Source organism: Nothobranchius furzeri, chromosome 3 (assembly GCF_043380555.1).
Source record: "Nothobranchius furzeri strain GRZ-AD chromosome 3, NfurGRZ-RIMD1, whole genome shotgun sequence".
Lineage (NCBI taxonomy): Eukaryota > Metazoa > Chordata > Actinopteri > Cyprinodontiformes > Nothobranchiidae > Nothobranchius > Nothobranchius furzeri.
This window is the reverse complement of record NC_091743.1, coordinates 60,220,908-60,241,682: the sequence shown is the minus strand read 5'-3', so window position 1 is coordinate 60,241,682 and position 20,775 is coordinate 60,220,908. Positions and strand designations below refer to the sequence as shown.

Genomic DNA, 20,775 nt, shown 5'->3' with positions numbered 1-20,775 from the left:
GTTTCACTTTCCTTAGTTCCTGTCGGATGGCGAGGCGATTCCCGCAACAGCTTCAAGGGGAAACGAGTGTAACATTCCTGTAATCCTCAGATCCTTGACTCGTTTAGTCTTTGGTTGGAGTGGTAGCAGTCCCCTGGATGCGGACTGAGCTGCAGCAACATAAACAGAAAGAGGTTCGCGCAAAAACGCGCAATAAAGGCCGATCATCTTTGCGCACTCCTGACATATGTGCGTCATTCATATTTCTGTTTCCTGCTCGGTTTAGGTGTTGTAATGGAGACTGGCATTTCACCCAGAAGTAACCTGAAAGAAGGTGAGTTGTTCGACTTGTTTTCGACTTTCTAATGATCGATCACCCTGATTTATGTTATGAACCTTTCCGCCTCATAAAAGTGAAGAGCGTTTGTTTTCGATGTACACGTTTAGTGAATGTGAAAGTGGGATAATCGGTTATTAACGAACAAACATTTCAGGCTTTTGTTTTTAGTGTCAATTGAGTTTTCTTCATTTTTAAAGACTATCTGTTATAGATTAGATCAAATTTGATCTATTTAGAAGAATTTTATTGTTAAAAATAAAATGTTGTTATATAGCTACAGTTATATTTAATAGACATAATGTCCTCAGTTATGTGATCATAAAAGTCACGTGATTGTCTGGTGGCTTCCTGCAGCAGAGGAACTTGCTCTCTCTCTGAGTGAAGCCCTCAGCTGTGGAGACACCGATGAGGCGATTGAGCTGTGCAAGAAGCTTTCTCAACTCTCTGTTCCTGTGTCAGTCAGCATCGACAGCAGTGTCTACCCACAGGACTCCATCAGGTAGGTTATAAATGGCTTCCTTTGTGTGTGTGTGTGTGTGTGTGTGTGTGTGCGTGCGTGCGCGTGCGCGCGTGCGTGCGTATGTGTGTGTGTGTGCGTGCGTGTGTGTGTGTTCCAGATCATGAAGCAGCAAAGCACCCCCATATCATCACATACCACCGTCATGTTCGACTGTTGGTTGGTGTGATGCTGTTTTTCTGAATTGCAGTTTGATTAAAGGAGCTATAGCGTCCAGAATTGGTCAGTTTTCACCAATATATTTGACCAACATCATCTGCGAGAACAAATCCACTATCTGGGCGGATTTGCTCTCCTGTCTCCTAAAGTCCTGGCCTCTGCAGTGCTTGACAAACAAGATAACATATTGTCAACAAACTGTTCTTTTCAAGGCTTCAGTGTTCCCCTTATTGCTTCTACAGGATTCCACACTCTAAATGAAAAGTGACCTTTTACAACTCATAAGTTAAATAATCATTAAATAGTCATATGGCTGAATGAAAATATGTTATATGAATAATAATAATAATGTTGAAATAATCTGTGCCCAAATCAGTGAAGATGAAATGAATATTGCTCTGACGATGATATTACATATTTTGGTCAGTGCTGTGTGGTACAAGTTACTCATTAGATATAAATTACGGTTAAGGTCACATCTCACAAAAGTTTAAAGATTATTTATCCACAGAGTTAGAACATTTTTGTATGTGATGAAGGTGTGGTTTCTGAGGGATGTTTGGTAAACCTACAAAATGTCAAATTCTGATTCGCCAGAGTCATAACATGGTGGATTAATAAAACAGGATTTACTTCCCGATTAACTCAGTTTCTAGCTGACACCTCGATTCGGCCAAGTTGGGAAAGAAGCCTTTTTGAAACAACCTCCTTTGACCTTAAGTCAAAACCTTGCCATGAAGCTGCAAGTGATTACAGACACAACAGCTCGTTCCAGAGCTACTGCAACTCTCAGACATCCTCTTGGACACCTAATCTGCAGACCCGGGTTGTATCTCATGGCCAGGGAAGTTGAACTCAGGACGCTACTAATCTCTTGAGAATCGTGGTCTCGACGTCCGGTGACCTCACCACTCTAACCGCAAACCTCCCAGATACAATGGTTCTGATATACATTTACTTGCTCTGGCAGTGTGAGCATCCTGTCACAGTGGCCTGATTGATAATGCGCCCTGGCTACTTGGCCAAGGAGATGGCCCTTTGGCTGACTGGTAAGCGCGCGTGACTCACGCGGGAGTCTGGGGATTGAATCCCGCCCGGGCCCTCGTTTCTCCACCTTGCCACATTTACATCACATTCCATCACATTCCATCGCATATAGCTTGTCATGTGTTATAATTAGTCTAGAAAATAAAGTTTGTTTTTAATTGTATACTTGATTATGTCTGAATTAATACGAAGTGTGTTTATGGTCCTTGAATAAGCAAATAATTCTAAATTATTCTGGTTAAACATTCAAAGGTCAATCAGGTTGATAATCTATATTTATATTGAATCATCACATCTTATTGGTCATAAATTAACCCCCCCAATCTCACTACAGATTAATATGTAAGATTTCTAAAGTGGAATAATCACAAAACAGTTTAATGTGTCGATGATTTTGGAAGGAAGGTTATACGGAAACAGATTTCATTCTCCGTCGGTTGGGGGGTTGTCTGTTTTGCTAATTTCGAAAAATTCAAATAAGGACGTTGTTCTAGCTTACAATTAGTGAGCCTGCGGGGTTGCAGAATCTGTAGCGAGCTAACGCAGCAGCGCTCACATGTGTAATAAACACCAGCAGACAAAAAGCTCCTGAGTTGTTTAAAGAACTAAAACCAGTAAAAAGGCAAACCAGAAGTTATTTCTTGTATCACTAAAAAGCCCCACCATCCTATTGTTTTAAGCCAGGCGTACACTGTGCGACTTTTTCACTTTTTTGAGCCGATTTTCCACTCGTGCAAGAATCCACGAGATCGGGGCGAGTTTTGCGTCGAGCATCGTGTAGTGTACAGGGGGTTACGAGAGGCCATTAACACCACGTGACCAGCTACCGATCAGCAATCGTGAGCTCGCACAAACTTCTGGTGTGTTTAATATTTTTCTCGTCCCTCGTGAGGGTATCGCACTGTTGAAGCGGTGCTGCGAGCAGCTGTGACCCAAAAAGTATCAGAACCGCTCACGGCGCATGCGCAATCCTGCATCAACACTGCTCACCTGCTATTTCCCTAATAACACACGTTGTTCGTTTTTATTTCTAAACGTTTTTTTACTCACAAAGATTGTCAAGAAAGCGTGTTTGTCGTGTTCATGTCAAATTAAACTGATCACAAAACACAGATTTACTTTCTTTATTTCGTTTTCCTCATCCAACCCCCATAAATCCCTGTGTGTCCTCCTGCAGCACTCCTGAAGGACAACAGGCGAAACAAGATAAAAAAGTCTGACGTGTTGTGTAAAAACTGCTATTTTTAGCATATTTTTAGGTCCGACGTGTTGCTACCAGACGTACAGTGTGAGCAGTCAGGTCGCATCTGAGAACTGGGTCGTACAGTGTGAGCACATGACTCGTAAGATCTGCCCTGCGAGGAAGTCGTACAGTTTGAGCTGAAGCTGAGTGCTGCGAGTAAAAAAGTCGCACAGTGTCCACCCAGCTTTACTCATATCCGGTGAAGCAGGCTAGAGGCTAACTTTGCGCTAACAATACTAACTGTGAATTAGCAGCAAGTGGTCTGCTCTAAAAATATCTCCAGTAACTTTTTCAATCACCAACAACTCGATATTACAGTGAAATGAATGTGTGAATTGAATAATGAGTCGATCGTGGCGTTTTTCTTCCTTTAATGAGGCGAACTATAACAGCAAGCTAACAGCAAGAAGGCAAACAACCACACTTCCTGTAATGCCAGAGGCATACTACTGTAATAAGTGTAGTAAGTGCTCCCTACTCTAAAACACAAGACTACTAACACCAGATACAACAATGTACTTATCAACTTACTGTGTATGACCCATCTTTGCTTGTCATCTAGCATTTTCTGGTGTTGTTCCGTAATTGGCAACAGCCATTAAACTCATGAAAAAGTCTTATTTTTGCTTAACAAATGGACTACCATACCACATTTGACCACATGATGTCATTCTTACAAAATGTACCTTTAATAATGGGACACACATCTTCCAAAAAGTTCAGTTTTTGTCTTGTTGGTCAACTCAGTTTTTTTAAGTCTTTGAGATCATTAAAGTGTATTTTTCTTTTCTCTTCTTTTTATTTTTTGGCAAATGTTAGTCTGGATCTTTGAGTTCCTTTTGGTCAGCAGAAGTTGCCGTTTCATGCCGTCTTGTATTGACTCAGCCTATATTGGTCTGATAAAGAAAATAACTTGAAACATGTACAGTAAGTGTGATGTAAAAGGCCCAAAATAAGGAATGTTTAAGGGGGCAAAACTTTTTTACAGCACTGTCCAGAAGTGTCTCACTGGTCACGTTGTTTTCTAGGTTGATGGTTGGAGTGGAAGATGCCCAATCAGATAACTACATTCCATTGACTGTTATGGTTTCCTCTGGCATGACAATTGGACAACTTAAAGATAAGGTGAAACATGAGGGGATATTAAGTTCAGCTTCTGCCTAATACGACATTTTTCTTGGATGTTGATTCAGTTTAATCATCATTATTTTCTTCCAAAAAGCTTGACTTTCTTATAATCTTTGAATGGAACTTTATATGTTTGGCTCCTTTCAAACATAAATAAATGAGGAACGGATCCAGATCTTAGCATCATACTGGATATATGTGGATTTTTTTGAACTTGTATTTTAAAGGTTTAAACATTTCCCATCTCCCTCTTACTCCTAGATCAACCAGGACTTTGGGTTCCACCCATTACTGCAGCGCTGGGTGATTGGGAAGCGGATAGCTAAAGACCAGGACACGTTATATTATCATGGTATCCGCAAGAATGGGGATCAGGCGTTCCTGTTCATCCTCTCTGCTCAATCTGTTCATCTCACACGGCATCAATACCAGCAGGACCAGGAGCAGCAGCGTCTAGAGGGTCAGTGTAACTCGTCATCAAGCTGGAGTTAGAAGATCAGCTCCAATTTATTAAGTCGTGTTTTGTTTACAAATAGTAATAAAAAACAAAAACCACCCAAAGCGACAGAAAACCTGTTATGCCTGTCTTGTGTGTACACATATGATGAATATGACACCGCACTTTCCTAAATGATCTTTATATTTTAGGGATCGTGGATTCAATCAGGCTCCTTCCCAGAGGGCTTGGCGGAATAAATGAAAATAAAGCTCCTCCTCCTGTTCCTCCTAAAAAGCCAGTTGCTAAAAAGCCTGCCATGCTTCTGAAACCTCAGGTGAGCCTGTTTTAAACAGTTTCATTTCCACACTAAGAAAAAGAAAAAACTTAAAAAATGGACAACACATCCAGGTTGTTATTTAAGTTTTCAGAGATTTGATTCCTGCATGTTTTAGATCTTGAACACAGCTTTTTTGTTTGATTTAGTGATGAATCACTCCTGTAGAAACTAATGAAGGTTGAGGAGACATTTCAGTAGAGAGATTAAGGTGAGCACACAGCGAGGAGTTGTTTCAGTCTTGTTTTTACGACAGTGAAATAGAATGGACACCAGGGGATGCTGAAAGCAAGCCAGAACTGCGCCGTTTTCATTTATAGATGTTCGTTCCTGCAACAGGGTATGCGCGTCACAGCCAGCAGGCCTGCTCTTATCTACAAAACACCTGAGAGCTGCATCTGTAGAGTTGTGATGAAAAGGTAGCTCATACTTCTCCAGGGGACTGCAAAACATGATGTTTGCTACCACAGATAGGCATTCAGGGCAGTAAACACCGCTATCTTGGTTGTGACCTGTTTCTGTTTGTAGGAAATTTTCATCTTTGCTTGCTGCAGTGAACTCAGAAAACAGGGAGTTTGTTTTTAAGACGACATATCAGATTTGTCTTTTCCACCATGCAAAGTACCCAGCATGCACACATTACAAGTGGCTATTGCACTATCTTCACTGTCCACTTAAAAATACAACCACTGAGGGGACACGATTGGCCTGCATTGCCCTGTTGGCTCTTCGCTACATTTAACATTGTCTGAAATCCCCGCAGTAACTTATGTGACGTACAGAGTGCTGTCATCCATGAAACAATAATTACTGATGTAGTGGAAGTTGTTAAAATGAAACCTAATCCATTTTTATTACGTTTGAGAATCTTTCTCAGGATGAATGTAAAAGATAATTCTTACTGGCACTGGACTCACTCTGTCAGCGCCTAGAACAAGTTAACGACTGGATGCAGTCAAACTTCCTTCAACTAAACAAAGACAAGACTGAAGTTATTGTCTTTGACAACAAGAGTGATAGAGTGGATGTTATTGCTCGGCTAGACTCCAGGGGAATAATTTTTTAACATATTTAACTAAATCAGCGTTTTATCACCTTCATCAAATATCAAGAGTCAGAGGTCTCATGTCCAGACCAGACTTAGAGAAACGTATTCATGCTTTTATTCATAGTCGGCCGAACTACTGCAATGGTCTCCTAACTGGTCTTCCCAAAAAAAGCTGTGAAGCAACTGCAGTTTGTTCAGAATGCTGCTGCTAGAGTCTTGACAAGAACTAAGGGAACGGAGCACATCACTCCTGTTCTTAGATCCCTACACTGGTTACCAGGAAACTAAAGAATAGATTTCAAAGTGCTCCTACTAGTTTATAAATCACTCAATGGCATGGGACCAAATTACATGTCCGATCTCATTCCTGTATATACACCCAATAGGGCTCTGAGATCCCTTGGAAACAATCAGCTGGTAGAGCCTCGGGTCAGAACAAAACAAGGTGGAGATGCTTTTAGTTACTATGCTGCTCACATATGGAATCAGCTTCCCCATGACCTCAGATGTGCCTCAACTCTAGTGTTGTTTAAATCTAAACTAAAAACCCTAATGTACTCATCAGCCTTGTTTATTATGTTGCATTATCTCCACTGCAACCTGTGCGGTAACTTTGTCCTCTCCTTTAGCTCTTAACTATAATTCTATCTATATGTATTTTAAAAGGACTTTTTGGACTTTTGAATTTTTATGCTCGCGATTGCCCTCTCAGGCCAAAAGCGTAACAGCAGCTTCAATATTAGGCTCGTGCACGAGGCACGCATGATGCACGTGCACACTCCTTAACGAAAATAACAAATGAGACAGTCCCGTGCGTACGTGTGGCCCGGAGGACAGAAGAACACAGCAAATTAATAAAAATAATGTGCCCCCGTCTCTGCAGCTGCACTTTCTCGTCGGCCGGCCGAATGTGCATTGTGTGTGTGTGTGTGTGTGTGTGTGTGTGTGTGTGCGTGCGTGCGTGCGTGCGTGCGTGCGTGTGTGTGTGCGCGCGCGCGCGTGTGTCTGTGTGGCTGTGTGGCCCGAAGGACAGAGGACAGGAGAACACGCAGCTAATTAATAAAATAATTTGGTTCTGTACCTTTCTCTTCAGCACAGCCGACAAAGGTTTATGATGGGTCAGTCCTCCTGCATGCTCAGATCACTCCTTTCCCTTGCTTGAAAAATTGTTCCAAAATGAAAGTTGAACCCACATCTTTTTTTATCCATGAATTCAATGCCGTTCGGCGAGTCTCAAGTAAAAATTTGGGCGTCTTATTACTGTAAAAAAATATACCATTAATGTAAAAAAGAATCTCCAAATAAATTATGTTCACACATGGGCTGCATGGTGGCGCAGTGGTTAGTACTGTTGCCTCGCAGCACGAAGGTCGCAGTTCAAAACTCGGCTGTGGCCTTTCTGCGTGGAGTTGCGTGTTCTCTCCATGCATGCGTGGGTTCCTCCGGGTACTCCGGTTTCCCCCACAGATCACAACATGCTCTATAGGTTATAAATTGTAAGTCGCTTTGGATAAAAGTGTCTGCTAAACAAATAAACATAACATAAATAAACACACCCGGAATCAAACCCAGGTCTTCTGCATGAGAATCAGACATCTTACAGGGTCAGCTGCACGCCAGTAACATTTGGCGTGTCTGTAACATTTATATCCTTGATGACAGCTGAAACAACATCAATCCAAAGAACAGTTCGGAGTGAAAATGGCTATTTTGTTGCTAATTTGCAGGAAATATCTAGAAGAAAGTTCTACAGAAAGTAGCTAGGGGTCCTCAGAAATGTAGCTAGGTTCATCACTAGGCGTTAGGAACAGCGACAAAGTCGCTGAGTTGGCACTACCTCTCTCTCTGCTGCTAAAGCTACGGATAGCAAATGCTACGGGCTATGCCTGAGCGTGAACGCGCATGAAGCAGCCTGCTCGACCCGAGCACCTCTCTTTTTCTGTGATTTTACAGAAAAACTGGCAATCACAGTAAAAATGCCAGGGCTCATTCTACAGGACCAGGGCATTGCAGGAGAATGTATGAAGAAGAAATGTATTATTTCTATGCATATTTTCACTGTCAAACTTCCTTATAGTCCCTTTAATTTGTGTTTTTATGTGTTTTCATATCATATCCTGAAAATTGTAAAGCACATAGAATTGCCTCTGTGTTTGAAATGTGCACTAAAAATAAAGCTGCCTTGCCTTATTGTTTTATAGCCTCATATCTGATGTTTTCCACCTGATCCCAGATCCTTTGAAACCCACATGATTATCAAACATGTAATGAATGGGAGCATTCCTAGTTATAATATATTGTAAATCAATAATAATAATAAATAGCATCACTAATAAAGTATGTTTTTGTCACAGCTGGGATGGGAGTGTGTGATGTGCACATACCTGAACAAGCCAACACGCCCGGGCTGTGAGATGTGTGGAGGGGACAGGCCAGAGGATTACAGGGTGCCGGACATCTACAAGCCAGACGAGGAGGAAGTAGAACGGATTGAACAGGAACAGCTGGCACTGCTGCAGTTTGAACTAGTAACTGTGATGCTCATTATCAACCAGGCTCCTTAAATCAAGAAAGCGTTCTTATTGCACGACTAATTTCTGTACAGAAATGGTCGGACTGCGTACAGTAAACAGAAATGTGTAATTATTGTTCATATTGTTGAACTGAATTTCTGCTTTGCTCTTTGTGATGAAGGCTCAGCAGGAAGAACGCGAGCAGAACTACTTGTACTTTTTGGCAACAGATGATCAGAACCTTATTGCGAACACAACGGCTGCAGATTGCCCCGTTTGTTTTACAGCGATGGCGCCAGGAGACGGTGTTGTACTCAGAGAATGTCTGCACACTTTCTGCAGGTTTGGGAGTGAAAAGTTGTGTGGGTTTAGTGTAAATATGAAAATTAGCCACATATAAGGCAAAAACATGATAGTTTTGGCACATTTTACTGTACGAGAAAGGGAGAAGCTAAAATATTTGTCAGTATCTTTGTGGGAAATATCGTGATCATTTTTCAATCACATTACGGCTAATTCTAAACGTTTCATTGTAATGTGAGTAAAATTGTTTGTATGTTCATGTTTAATTTTGTGTGCTTTAGGGAGTGTCTAAAAGAGACAATAGTAAACAGTCAGGACGCTGAGGTGTCCTGTCCAGACAACTGTGACAGCAAGTTACTGGACCGAGAGATTAAAGAGGTGAGCAGGATCAATGAGAATAAAGAAAACGCGCAGCATCGCACATTTTCAGTCAGTGATGTTTTTGCCTCTGGGCGTACTTCCTTGTGGTCTAGCTCAAAAATATTCCATGAACAACTAGATGGATTGTAATGATGCTCTTAATCTAATGTTGAATGTGCATGTGCTACAACTGATTAACTTTTGAAGTCAGTCGGATTCAAAGTGAATGTCACAGCTTGTCAGTCTTTGTTTATACACAACAATCTGTTACTCAATTAATTTAAAGGGATACTATGCAACTTTTTCACATTTTAAATCATTTTCTTGAGTCATTATGTGCTAAAATGGACCTTTACAGGGTTAATGAAAGGCCACCCAGCCCCAATCGCCTCCTGTGGCCAGAATATTCAACTTGCAACTTTAGAGTGACTGGTCTGGTCTGTTAGGATTTAGAAAAAAACTGAGCTGGCATACCTGGCGCTGCTGTCTGATTTCAGCTCGTTTCCTGCATGTTTTAGATGAACACAGCTGATTTATTTAATTTAGTGATGACTCACGCCTGTAGACACTAATGAAGGCTGGAGAAACAGTGTGATTAGGTGTTAAAACCATGAGCCCACAGCAAGGAGATAAGTTTTGCTTTCGGTTCTACAAATGGACACTAGGGGTGCTAAAAACAAGTCAAACTGCTTAGTCTCCCTTTAACAGAGATTGAGCTAAATATTGATGTGCTAATAGTTGAGGTTGTTCTCAACACACAACCTAAACTAAATAACAAATATATTTTAGTCTAATGTAGCATTTGTTTTTATTCTGTACATCCTAAAACCTTTTTCCAGAAAAGCAACAGCCTTATATTCACACTTCCTCTGTTCGTGTTATTATCAGCTGCTTACAGAAGAGGAGCTCCAGCGGTTTTTGGAGTTACGTTTAAACATCGCAGAGAGCCGCTCGGAGCACAGCTTCCACTGTCAGACTCCCAACTGTCGAGGCTGGTGCATCTATGAGGATGACATCAACGAGTTCAACTGCCCACTATGCAATGAAACCAACTGCATTCTCTGCCGAGTGAGTTTATTCACATTAACTGAATGTATTAAAGAGGAAACATAACTTTTCATAAATCATGTGATTTCTTTTAGGCCATCCATAATGGCATGAACTGCAAAGACTATCAGGATGACCTGCGCATCCGAGCTGAGAATGACAAAGCGGCCCAGCAAACCAAGCAGATGTTGGATGTACGTTATTACCAACGCTGAGTGTGATAACTGAAAATATATATCTAAAGTATTATTATCAGGTTGAGAAACACTAATAACTTTGTCCTGTTCATTTCTGTTCTTAAAAGTGGCACTGTGTAGTTTCCTGGCACTAGGGGGCAGTACATACGTTTCAGAGTCATTTTACACCATATCATCATGACTGTCGCTGTTGTAAAAAAACATTACGGTAAACGTTATCTGTGGAGCAGAAAGCATGCAACCTCTGTATGACTCCTTAGATGGTCCTTCAATTAATTATATTAAGAGAATGTTATCCCAAATCCAGATCGGTGTCCTGCACCTGTCGATGATGTCATCATACTACGGCAATACCACTCGGCCAAAATATCTTGCATCTCTTTTTCCATTTTGTTCTTTCACATCAGTTTTGGAACGAATTTAGCAGTTGTCTTGTTAAATTCATGCTTGTTACTTCCTAAATGGTTTTGAACATGGTAACATAACTTCTGTAAGTCGTACATGCAGAAAATAATCCAGTGTGACGTCATCAACAGGTGCAGAGGCCCGATCTGGCCAGATGGAAACATGGCATCTAATGTGACGTCCCCCAAAGATGCTAGACCCACGCTGGGTATTTTAGTCCTGATTTTTATGCTAATAACAGAAGAACCTGGTCTACTGCTAATGTCCTTGTTGGACGAGAGGAAAACAACAGAGGATGTTGAAGCTTACGTAAAATCTTCCAGACTCTGAATGAATGCCAGAAAAATCTATAAGTTGCTGCTGAGTTAAGCTTCTGCGTCTGCGTCAGTGCGGAGACAACCAATACCATTATCCGTCCTTGCGGGCCTGCTGGAGATTCCCCGCAAGGACCGACGGAGTTGAGCTCTCTTTTCTAAACATCCGTCCGTCGAAACAGAGAATGCAAGCTTGTGATTGGTCAGGGCACCACTGTCGTCTACACCGCCGCCATTGCGCCCTCAAAAACATAAAGAGAGCCGAGGATAACTAGCAGCAGACACGGAGAAGCTTGAAGAATACCTCGCGAAAAAACTCTAAAAATATGAACGTTTGATTCCCCCGTGACTGGAGGAGTGAAACGATACGCAACAAGCGTTTTATTTGTGGAAGGAAATTACAGGAAATGTGGGTTTAGAGGTGGCGAGCGCATGAAGAGGTGGAGGAGAATGAGAGACAAATTTGTCTTTGTTAAAAAGTCTCTTATATACAAAAAACACAATAAAAACACACTATCTTGGACCAGATACATGATTGGATACCACAGAACAGCGCTACGCCCTCTGTTGTTCTGCCGGGGAATTGCTTTGAAACACTCCCCAGGAGATGGAGAAGTATGAGGGCAAAATGTCTCCATCTGTGCGTGCCTCTCTCTTTTAGAGTTGATGGAGAAGCATGACTCAGGTTTTACACAGAGTTTCTAGCTTCAGGCAGCCATGGAGTCATGAGGTAAACCAGCCAGTCAACATGTACTGTAGGTTGTCATTTATGTTCAGGCCAAGTGGGCAGGGCAAACCAGTTTTTCCACTATAGGGTATAATTATGTGGTTGTTTCTGGCTATTTATCAGGACTCCTGGGCCATTTGGGCCCCAACAAAGTTTCATATGTTTTATATATAGAGGTTCAAAGAACAGTTCACACCTGAAAAAAAATGTTTTAGGACCCCTTTAGGTACCCTTTTGTGATCAGATTTGATCTGAAATTATTACATTGTTAAATGAAAACAGTTCTATCACCTAATTGTTGCCTGTTAGGGACTTTTCCCCTACATCTCTTTATATTTTCTCTTCATCTTGCTGTAGAACTTGTTGCAGAATGGAGAGGCCATGAAATGCCCGCGGTGCGACATCATCGTTCAGAAAAAAGATGGCTGTGACTGGATCTGCTGTTTGATGTGTAAGACGGAGATCTGCTGGGTCACCAAACAAGCTCGATGGGGACCAGATGTAAATATGAAGCCAGGAACACACACTTTAGTGGATTATTTTCCCAAAAATATCTTCTGTTTGAGTTGAGCATCCAACCTTTTTTTTTATTATTATTGTTAACAGGGCCGTGGTGACACGTCCGGTGGCTGTAGGTGTCGAGTCAACAATCAGCCATGTCATCCCAATTGCCAAAACTGCCACTGAAGCGAGCGGACTACAAAAACACATATTTAGCTTCAACGACATGGACTATCTGGAACAGTTTGGATCAAATCTCAGGTTTAACACTGACAGCATTATAGGGTTTTTTGGCAGGGGGTGTTGACAGAGTTCAGTATTACACCTTTTTTCCACTACAACAGATTATTCTGCAGACTGTCAATGGAGGGAAAAAACTGAGAACTTCTGCTTTAATATTTTGTTTGGATGTGCAGTTTAAACGGGTATAATAAAATGTACATTTTAACAATTTTCCTAAAATATATCAAATATAATTTTTTACTAATTTATAGTTTTACAACACATAAGGTATCAATGAAGCTACAGAACAACTGATCAATTAGTGAAATTTAAGCTGGAAGGATTTTAAAATTCTAATTTGTTGGGTATCGTTCATAATTATTAATTTGTGAATACACTGAAGAACCATTTACATTGTTTACATTAAATGCATGTTTTTGATGCACTTAATTGCTTAATCATTATGTATTTAATTAATTCTTGAGTCTTCATTCCTGTAAGGCTTTACGGATTAAATGTATTACTACAAAAAGATTTGAGGGTGTGTTTGGTCTCCTTTGTTTTCATCTCAGAAGCGCACATTAAAATGTGCTAATTAGCAATTGTAACGGTTGTGAGATTTAAAATAAACAAAGACTATTTTTGAAAATTTGGAAACAGATTGTTGACAAATCAAGGCTGGTTCGTTTTAGTCCTGTGTCTCAGCCAATAGATTATACTGATTTTGCATCATAGAAATTACTTTGGATTAAGAGATAATGCTGAAATATGCCTCATTTAAAAGTGTACATCCAATTCCATTATATATATATATATATATATATATATATATATATATATGCAAAGATTGCTTTTGTCATGAATAAAAATAAAGTATAATTACTAATATGACAAAAAAGAGAAAAAAGTGTCCTAAATGTAAACAGAATTAACATTTTGTAAATGATTAAATATATTAAACTTAATGTTTAGCTCAAAAACAAGACAAAAACTTTTTTACTCATTTATTAGCTTTCTATTTTACATCTTAACATTAGTATACACATTTTCTTATAACAAAATAAACAAAAAGCCAGATAAATCATTTAGTGCAATGAAAACAATTCCACAGCATGGTGCGTTTATTATACGAATACGTGATGTGATACAATAATGATCAATAGTGCAAGTCCTTCATATCAGGTCACCTTTATTAGCAAAAACCTTTGGAGACTATCAACCCTATAATTAGAAATTAAAAATGTGTTCAGTTGTCGATAAATTAAAACAGCATCTTGACACGACTGGTGATTTTAACTGAAGTGAGATCAGTTTATGATTTGTCCATTCAAACTCAGGACTTGAGGAAACTGATAAACCCAAAAATTGTTCAAGTGAGAAAGAAACCACTGATGAAATATCCAAATCCTAAATGTGACGTCTAAAAACAAAAAAACATCCGACCCCTCAATTTACCAAATTAGAAAATATTTGTTGCTTTAATGTAAAATTTATACCAGTAATCTCTGAGTTGTGAAAGGAAGGCACCCTTCCATAGGACTGAGCTCCATAGGACACACACACACACACACACACACACACACACACACACACACACACACACACACACACACACACATTCAAGTAATTCAAAAGCTTTTGGTACGTCATTTTAATAAAAGTTCCAAGATTATGAAGGCAGGTTTCTAATATTTGGGGTAAATATCCAGATTTAACTTTTGAGATATATTAATGAATAAAATTTTACTTTGGTAACACCAATTCTCAGTTATTTTATATTTGATGAATTCTTCTAAACTTTACCATGAAGCACAATTAAAATATAAAATCAAAGGCAACAAAATCTTGTAAATATGCTCAATCCAAATAGATTCAGGTTCTGTCATTAAAAAAAAGGTCAAACAGCATAAAAGTAAAGAAAAAAAGAGAATTAAACGATGACCCTAAAAGTGCCTGTGTGTTAAGTTGCTGTATACTGTAATTACACAACATACTTCAAAATCAACAAATGATAAATTATACAGAGGATTTTACAAAGCCTCGGTTTGGTCTCAGTACAGGTATCAAACAGGTAAATTGATTGAAATCACTCACACACACAAACACACACACACACACACACATATACACACACGCGTTGGCAGAAGTTTCAAGTTAAGTGAGTCCACCAGGCACTCAGCATAAATCTCTGCAAGCAAAGCACTAAATCAGATATTTTATAACAAAATATAAATAAACTTAGATGACACTTTCAGTAAGTCCTTAGAAACAGTTTCTTCATTAGATTACAGAAGAATGAGACCCATCACCAGCTAATAAACCAGTGAACACTCAATAGGATCCATTAAAACAGAGCTGGGGCCTAATAGGTTGTACAAAAAGCAGAATGTTTAGACCTTGGTGAAGATGGAGCGTTATGTATGTTTAGTTACCACGTTCCAGACAGTGTTAAAGACTCAAAAAAATCATAAACAAACTGCAGTTCTTTTAAAGCAGACCCACCAGTTTGATTAGGTCAGTGACACAGGACTGGTGTGTTGCCCTTAAGGTAGTTCAAGGAAACAAGTCCAACTTTGGGGCCCATTCCAGAGCTGTATTAACCACAGCAAGCGCCGCCGCCCCGAGCGCCACAGTCAGGCCCATCACCGCTAATCTGACAAAACGCCGTGCCGTCGACGGTCGCTCCACTGCCACCACGGGGCTTGTCGACGAGCTCTCCAGTGCAGCCGGTTTCTGTTTACGTCTGCGACGCAGAACTGAGTCCGGCTGTAGTTGAGTGGATGCAAGTTCAAAGTCCTTAAAGGTAGAAGCCGCCGTGCTGGAGGGGTAAAGACAAGATGCAAAGAGTGTAGAAAGGAAAGTGAAAGTGTTAATGTAAGACCAGAAAGCAAAAAGGTTGTTGAGAGAAGGAAAAGAATACAGGAATAATGCTTTCTGTGTGTTAGGGAGGTGGATTATGGCCACTAAAAAGAAAAATAACTGACTCTAATCTTAGAATTCTGACATTAATATCAGAATTCTGATGTTTTTCTCAAAAGTCAAAAAGTCAGGATCTGAAAAAAGTCCTTTTATGAAAAAAAAAAAGTGAATTCTGAGAAAGTCTGAATTCTGGGATTAAAGTCAGCAATAATTTTTTTTTCAGTGGCCATAATCCTCTTCCGTAGGGTACAGAGTAACATACATGAGCAGAAACTGAGCGTACCTAGCCACTACAGCAGAAAATCTGCTTTTACTCTAACAATATAAGTACCTTTCATGTGCTGCTGCCTCTCTAGCCAGTTCAGAGGGGGGAAACTGGACAAAAAGGTCTCCGGCTCGGCTAATTAGCATCTCATACGGCAGATCCTGGGGAATCTGAGACAGCAGGTGATGGACCATTGCCATGTCGCACTCGCACTCCAACACTTCCTCTTCTCTGTACAGCACAATCTGCACACAGCGCTATAAAAGCTTAATAAAACACACTTAAGAGTTTAATAAGAAGACCTACAAACATATTTTAATGAGTTATTCTGAAATCTATGAACAATTATAAAGAAACCTCACCACAGCTGCAAAGTAGATGGGCATCAATGGATGGCAGGCCAGGAAGAAGTCATACAACCGCACCACATGACGGAAGTCTGACAGCACATGGCCAAACCAGGTGATCAGCCAGCTGAGAGCAAAGACTGTTCCCACGTCAGCCCTAAAAAAATACATGAAAGACTTACAATGAGATCAGCCTATTGCATTCACCTCTATAGATATTGTAAATAATCTGAAATTATTAGATCTTTGAGGTATAAAATGAGACGAGGAACAGAAAGTGCAAGGCCGTCTATCGAGTTAGCGCTCCAAGTCAAGGACTCAATGACGTGCCGTTTACCGTCCTAACTTAATCTGTCATAATGGGATCAGCGTGCTGCTAAAGGGCAGAGAACTGTCACTTAAAACATAATCATCTTTCAGTTCCAGATTTTTAACACTTAGTCTTTTTAGTATAGAATATTGTTCATGACGAGGATTAGCAGTCAGCTACTCCCACTTTTCATTCAGTGTCCAGGTTTTCTTTCTTTGCCTGAAAGCAGAACCGATAAAACACACTTTGGAGGAGTTTTATATTTTTTGCAAAAGTTTCATGTCTTATTGAAACAATCCAGATGAGTTGAATTAGATCTGGCATGTATGTAAAATAGAGCCTTACTGCTGCATGAAGTCGTGCACATCAGGATTGACCCGTTCAATGATGGGCATCAGATAATTGAGGATGTGTTTTGTGTTGTCCATCGTGGGATCCATGAAGTCCCTGTAGAGGCAAAATTAAAAAAAAAGATGGGACACATTTTATCTTTGGCACGATAAAAGATGAGCAGATTTGTATTCAAGATAAAAACCTGAGGTGATGAGTGGAGAGCTTCTCTACAAGAACAGTGGCTAGGCGCTCTCCAACAACCAGCAAAAAGGTGACAACAATGTCGTGGTATCCTTGGTAGTAGTGTAGCTGGGGATTACGTTTTAGAACTCTGAGGATTATATCAATTAGCTCTTCCTGAAGACCCTCTCTCTGCTCATCTGGCATACCTGCACAAGTCCACAGGCAAGGAAATGATGAGGTTAGTATTTAAAGCTTTTGAGTGTGTGACTTTATCAATGTCTCCATGAATATAAAAAATCAGAGATGTAAAAAAATTATAAACATTTTAAACTAGCTCAGTCACTATTTTACCAAAACTAATCGTTTAAAGTAAAATAAATAAAACATTTTGCTGTGGAAGACTACATACCAACTTAAAAGGTGCTGTACACCAATCAGTACAGTTGTAGTGGGCTCTAGTAAGAATGAATGAGCAAATGACTTTTGGAATCTTATTTCCTTATAATTGGACATCTGGCCTCTAATTGGCTAACAGCGACATGACTCTAACACTGATGCTGTTTGCTCTGCAATGTTGATGTTTTATCTCCACAAATGACACAAGCCTAGAAGAGTTCTGCTGTGTGGTGGAGTTGCTAATGCTAACAGTTAGCTTCTACTAGCCGAGACGTTCTCTGCCGTTTCCGGGATGCTAAGCCAACAACAGCCTTCCCTGTTGGGAGTCAAGATGGGTGAGTCCATGAAAGTTAAAGGGAGACTATGGAGTTTTGGCTTGCTTTAAGCAAGTGTCTGTTTATAGAAACCGGAAGCAAAGCCTATCTCCTCGCTGTGCATTCGTCTTTTTAACGCCTTAATCTAACAGCTGAAATGTCTCCCCAGCCTTCTTTAGTGTCTACAGGAGTGATTCATCACTAAATTAAACAAATCAGCTGTGTTCATGATCCAAAACATGCAGGAAAAGAGCTGGAGCCAGACTGTAGCACCAGGTATGTCAGCTCAATTCTTTTCTAAGTCCCAACAGACCAGACTGGCAACTCTGAAGTTACAAGTGGAATGTTCCTGCCACAGGGGGTTATAGGGGCTACATAGCCTTTCATTAACCGTGTAAATGTCCATTTTAGCACATACTGGCTCAAGAAAATTATTTAAAAATATGAAAAATTTGCAAAGTATCCCTTTAGGTAACAGTGTGACATAGATATGTCAGGCTTTTCAAATCCTAGAGTTTCACCATCTATGTTTTATCAGAAGCTAATGCTGGAGATAGGTGTAGGAGACTATTTTCATGTTCAGCCTGCATGAAAAACCCAAAGGTATTGATCATTTCCAAAAATGATGAGTAAAAAATGGTTTCTCAATGAACCTGGTCTTTAAAACTCCGTTTCAAGCTTTAGTCATCATTCAGCGGACTCCTCCAAGCCAAAACTACCAGAACTAACAAACGATTTCAAAATAAGTTGTTGTCTCAAAAACATAACCAACCCTACATCTTACATTTAAAGGTATATTTATTTAAAAATCAGCACTGAATGTGTTCTTTCACAGTACGTCAAAGTTGTAGTGGAAGTTGGCACAAAATATAACTACCAAGGCATCAGTATTTGCACAAGCTCCACTATGTAGTCATTTCACCTCTAGCCAGAAAGAAAGCAACTACTTACAGCACATTAGAGCAACAAACTTTTCACAGTGATACTTGTGAAATAAGCTAGAAGAAATTTAAGTGGTGCTAAGGAGTAAAATGTGGCTGACAATCTGAATAAATAAATGAATAAATAAAACATTTAAGAATTACGTCTTAGAAGCAAGTTGACAAAAATATCCTTCAAATTAATTAATAAAACCAAATCTCTTCTCAGATTGTATGGACTCTTCTTTGACAAAGGTGTGGGAGGTATCCTGCACAAAATGTAATAGTGAATCATCATGCAAAGTCTAAAATTTTGTAAAGACAGCTGTTTTTATTTGGAAAAACTCAGAGTACACACAGTAAGTAGTTAACTTTCCTCACTGAGACAACTCACCAGGTGGAAATCTTCGTAGTGAACGCTGGACATCCAGCAGGACCTGGTTGCTGTCCTTATTGTTTTCCCGTTCCACCTTTTCTGCACCAGACACATAATCAAGAGTAAATACTGAAAAGCTTGCACCTGTTAAAAGCTCTGATGGCAATTACATGACATGCACAGGAGTGTTGAGTGGAACTGCATTAATTAGACTACCCTGCGTTTGTCAGACCTAGAAAAGGGATCACAGCGGGATTTAGGCCCTCTTCTAGAAGGACCCATACACACAAACAGCTTTTAAACTGAATGCTTTTACTGTAAAGACCAATAAGATCTGGAACACTCCCCATAAGAGAGTGATCAACATTATAAGCCTTCAAAAGTCATCTCAAACATTGGCTGAAAGCAAATTGGTCATATAACCATTAACCTTTGATCTGTTACTAGTGTATAAAATGTAATGTGCATTTCTTATGATGTAATTACTCCCCTCTTCTATGTCCTAGATTTTTTGTGTGACCTGCTTTGGGACTGCAGATGTAAACTAGCATCCTGCTTTATTCCAGCATATTTATATTGATTGAACGGATGTTCATCAGTGTGCACAGCTCCTACCAAACGAATGAATGAATATTCGGGGTATAAAAGTGAGTATAGGTCACATAAACGGTACCAGGCTCTTGATCCAGGAGGTGTGGAGGAACGTTGAGGAGCCTGGGCCAGACCTGACAGCGGATTTCATCAGTCAGAAGTCCTCCTTCACTGATAGCCATCCTCCTTAAAGTTGCTACATCCACTGGCTCCACACTAAGGGCCTGTGTGATGTCTGCGATTTTCCGTTTCCGCCTGGTGTCCCAGTCTACAGGAGAAAGAGGTGTTTAGTTTGCTCGTGTGCCGACTTTTAAATTACAAGTTATGTTACTAGTGTTTGTGAGTGGTACGAAAGCCGCGTTAAACATTGACTCTTAACTACAACTCATATTTGCTTCTGTAAAAAAACACATGACAATCATAATAGTCAGCCTGGGAATTTAAATGTCACACTTTACCTTGCCTTCCATTCATCGGCGACGGTGCGCCATCTCTTCGAGTTGTCTTCATTTTACTCCTCTTTTTCTTGGTTAGCCTTTGTTAGAAAGTATTTCTTGCCATCCTTCTTTGCCGGGTAACCCCACTTTAGGTTTCCGTGGCTGCCAACGAGCCAAACGCTAGCTAGCTATCAAATTAGCAACCTTTGAAACACGTCTTGACCGTTGATTTGCTTTTAGCTAGTTAGCAAGCGAACACCGCACTGCCTTGGGTTTAACGGCGATCTCATGTAAAAGATCCATTATTGTCTGACCCCCTGATTCCCGACCGAGCAGCAAAAAGGTCAAATTTTAAAATCCGTTCCATGTTTACATCGGCGGAGGAAGGGAGTGATACATTAGCTTCCCAGCTATTAGGCTAAATGATGACGTAATGCTCAGCTGAGGAGTGGAAGAGGGGGAGGAGCTAATGTTCCAGGGGCGAAGATAATATTATTTTCCTCATCACATAAAATTTGAATAATATTTTTGCTTATTAACATATCCTACTTGTAGGAAAAT

The 20,775-nt window shown here is 40.1% G+C and overlaps 2 protein-coding genes across 2 annotated transcripts; one reads left to right on the top strand and one right to left on the bottom strand.

The window, feature by feature from the left end:
* The first annotated feature begins 30 nt into the window (after positions 1-30).
* On the top strand, positions 31-13,357 carry rbck1 (RanBP-type and C3HC4-type zinc finger containing 1). The gene is made up of 13 exons (XM_015959207.3): positions 31-173; positions 266-313; positions 674-818; positions 4,314-4,410; positions 4,675-4,873; positions 5,062-5,186; positions 8,589-8,762; positions 8,929-9,089; positions 9,332-9,428; positions 10,299-10,478; positions 10,553-10,651; positions 12,458-12,601; positions 12,707-13,357. The coding sequence occupies exons 2-13, from the start codon at positions 274-276 to the stop codon at positions 12,785-12,787; spliced, it is 1,542 nt and encodes a 513-aa protein (XP_015814693.3). The 5' UTR covers positions 31-173; positions 266-273; the 3' UTR covers positions 12,788-13,357.
* A 1,721-nt stretch (positions 13,358-15,078) lies between these two features.
* Positions 15,079-20,517, bottom strand: tbc1d20 (TBC1 domain family, member 20). The gene is made up of 8 exons (XM_015959208.3): positions 20,236-20,517; positions 19,860-20,045; positions 19,205-19,285; positions 17,200-17,386; positions 17,010-17,111; positions 16,370-16,511; positions 16,074-16,252; positions 15,079-15,641 (listed from the first exon to the last, which is right to left on the bottom strand). Exons 1-8 carry the CDS (start codon positions 20,285-20,287, stop codon positions 15,377-15,379), a joined length of 1,194 nt encoding a protein of 397 aa, XP_015814694.1. The 5' UTR covers positions 20,288-20,517; the 3' UTR covers positions 15,079-15,376.
* Between the last annotated feature and the right edge of the window lie 258 nt (positions 20,518-20,775).

What these genes read in the sequence shown, in the direction of transcription:
- rbck1 (XM_015959207.3), top strand. Translation starts at nt 274, where the DNA reads ATGGAGACTGGCATTTCACCCAGAAGTAACCTGAAAGAAG. An exon ending in CACTGCTGCAGTTTGAACTA is followed by an intron (nt 8,763 to 8,928) that starts GTAACTGTGATG and finishes TTTGTGATGAAG; the next exon opens with GCTCAGCAGGAAGAACGCGA. An exon ending in AAACCAAGCAGATGTTGGAT is followed by an intron (nt 10,652 to 12,457) that starts GTACGTTATTAC and finishes ATCTTGCTGTAG; the next exon opens with AACTTGTTGCAGAATGGAGA.
- tbc1d20 (XM_015959208.3), bottom strand. Translation starts at nt 20,287, where the DNA reads ATGAAGACAACTCGAAGAGATGGCGCACCGTCGCCGATGAATGGAAGG. An exon ending in GCCGATGAATGGAAGGCAAG is followed by an intron (nt 20,046 to 20,235) that starts GTAAAGTGTGAC and finishes TTTCTCCTGTAG; the next exon opens with ACTGGGACACCAGGCGGAAA. An exon ending in GAGGCAGCAGCACATGAAAG is followed by an intron (nt 15,642 to 16,073) that starts GTACTTATATTG and finishes TTACCCCTCCAG; the next exon opens with CACGGCGGCTTCTACCTTTA.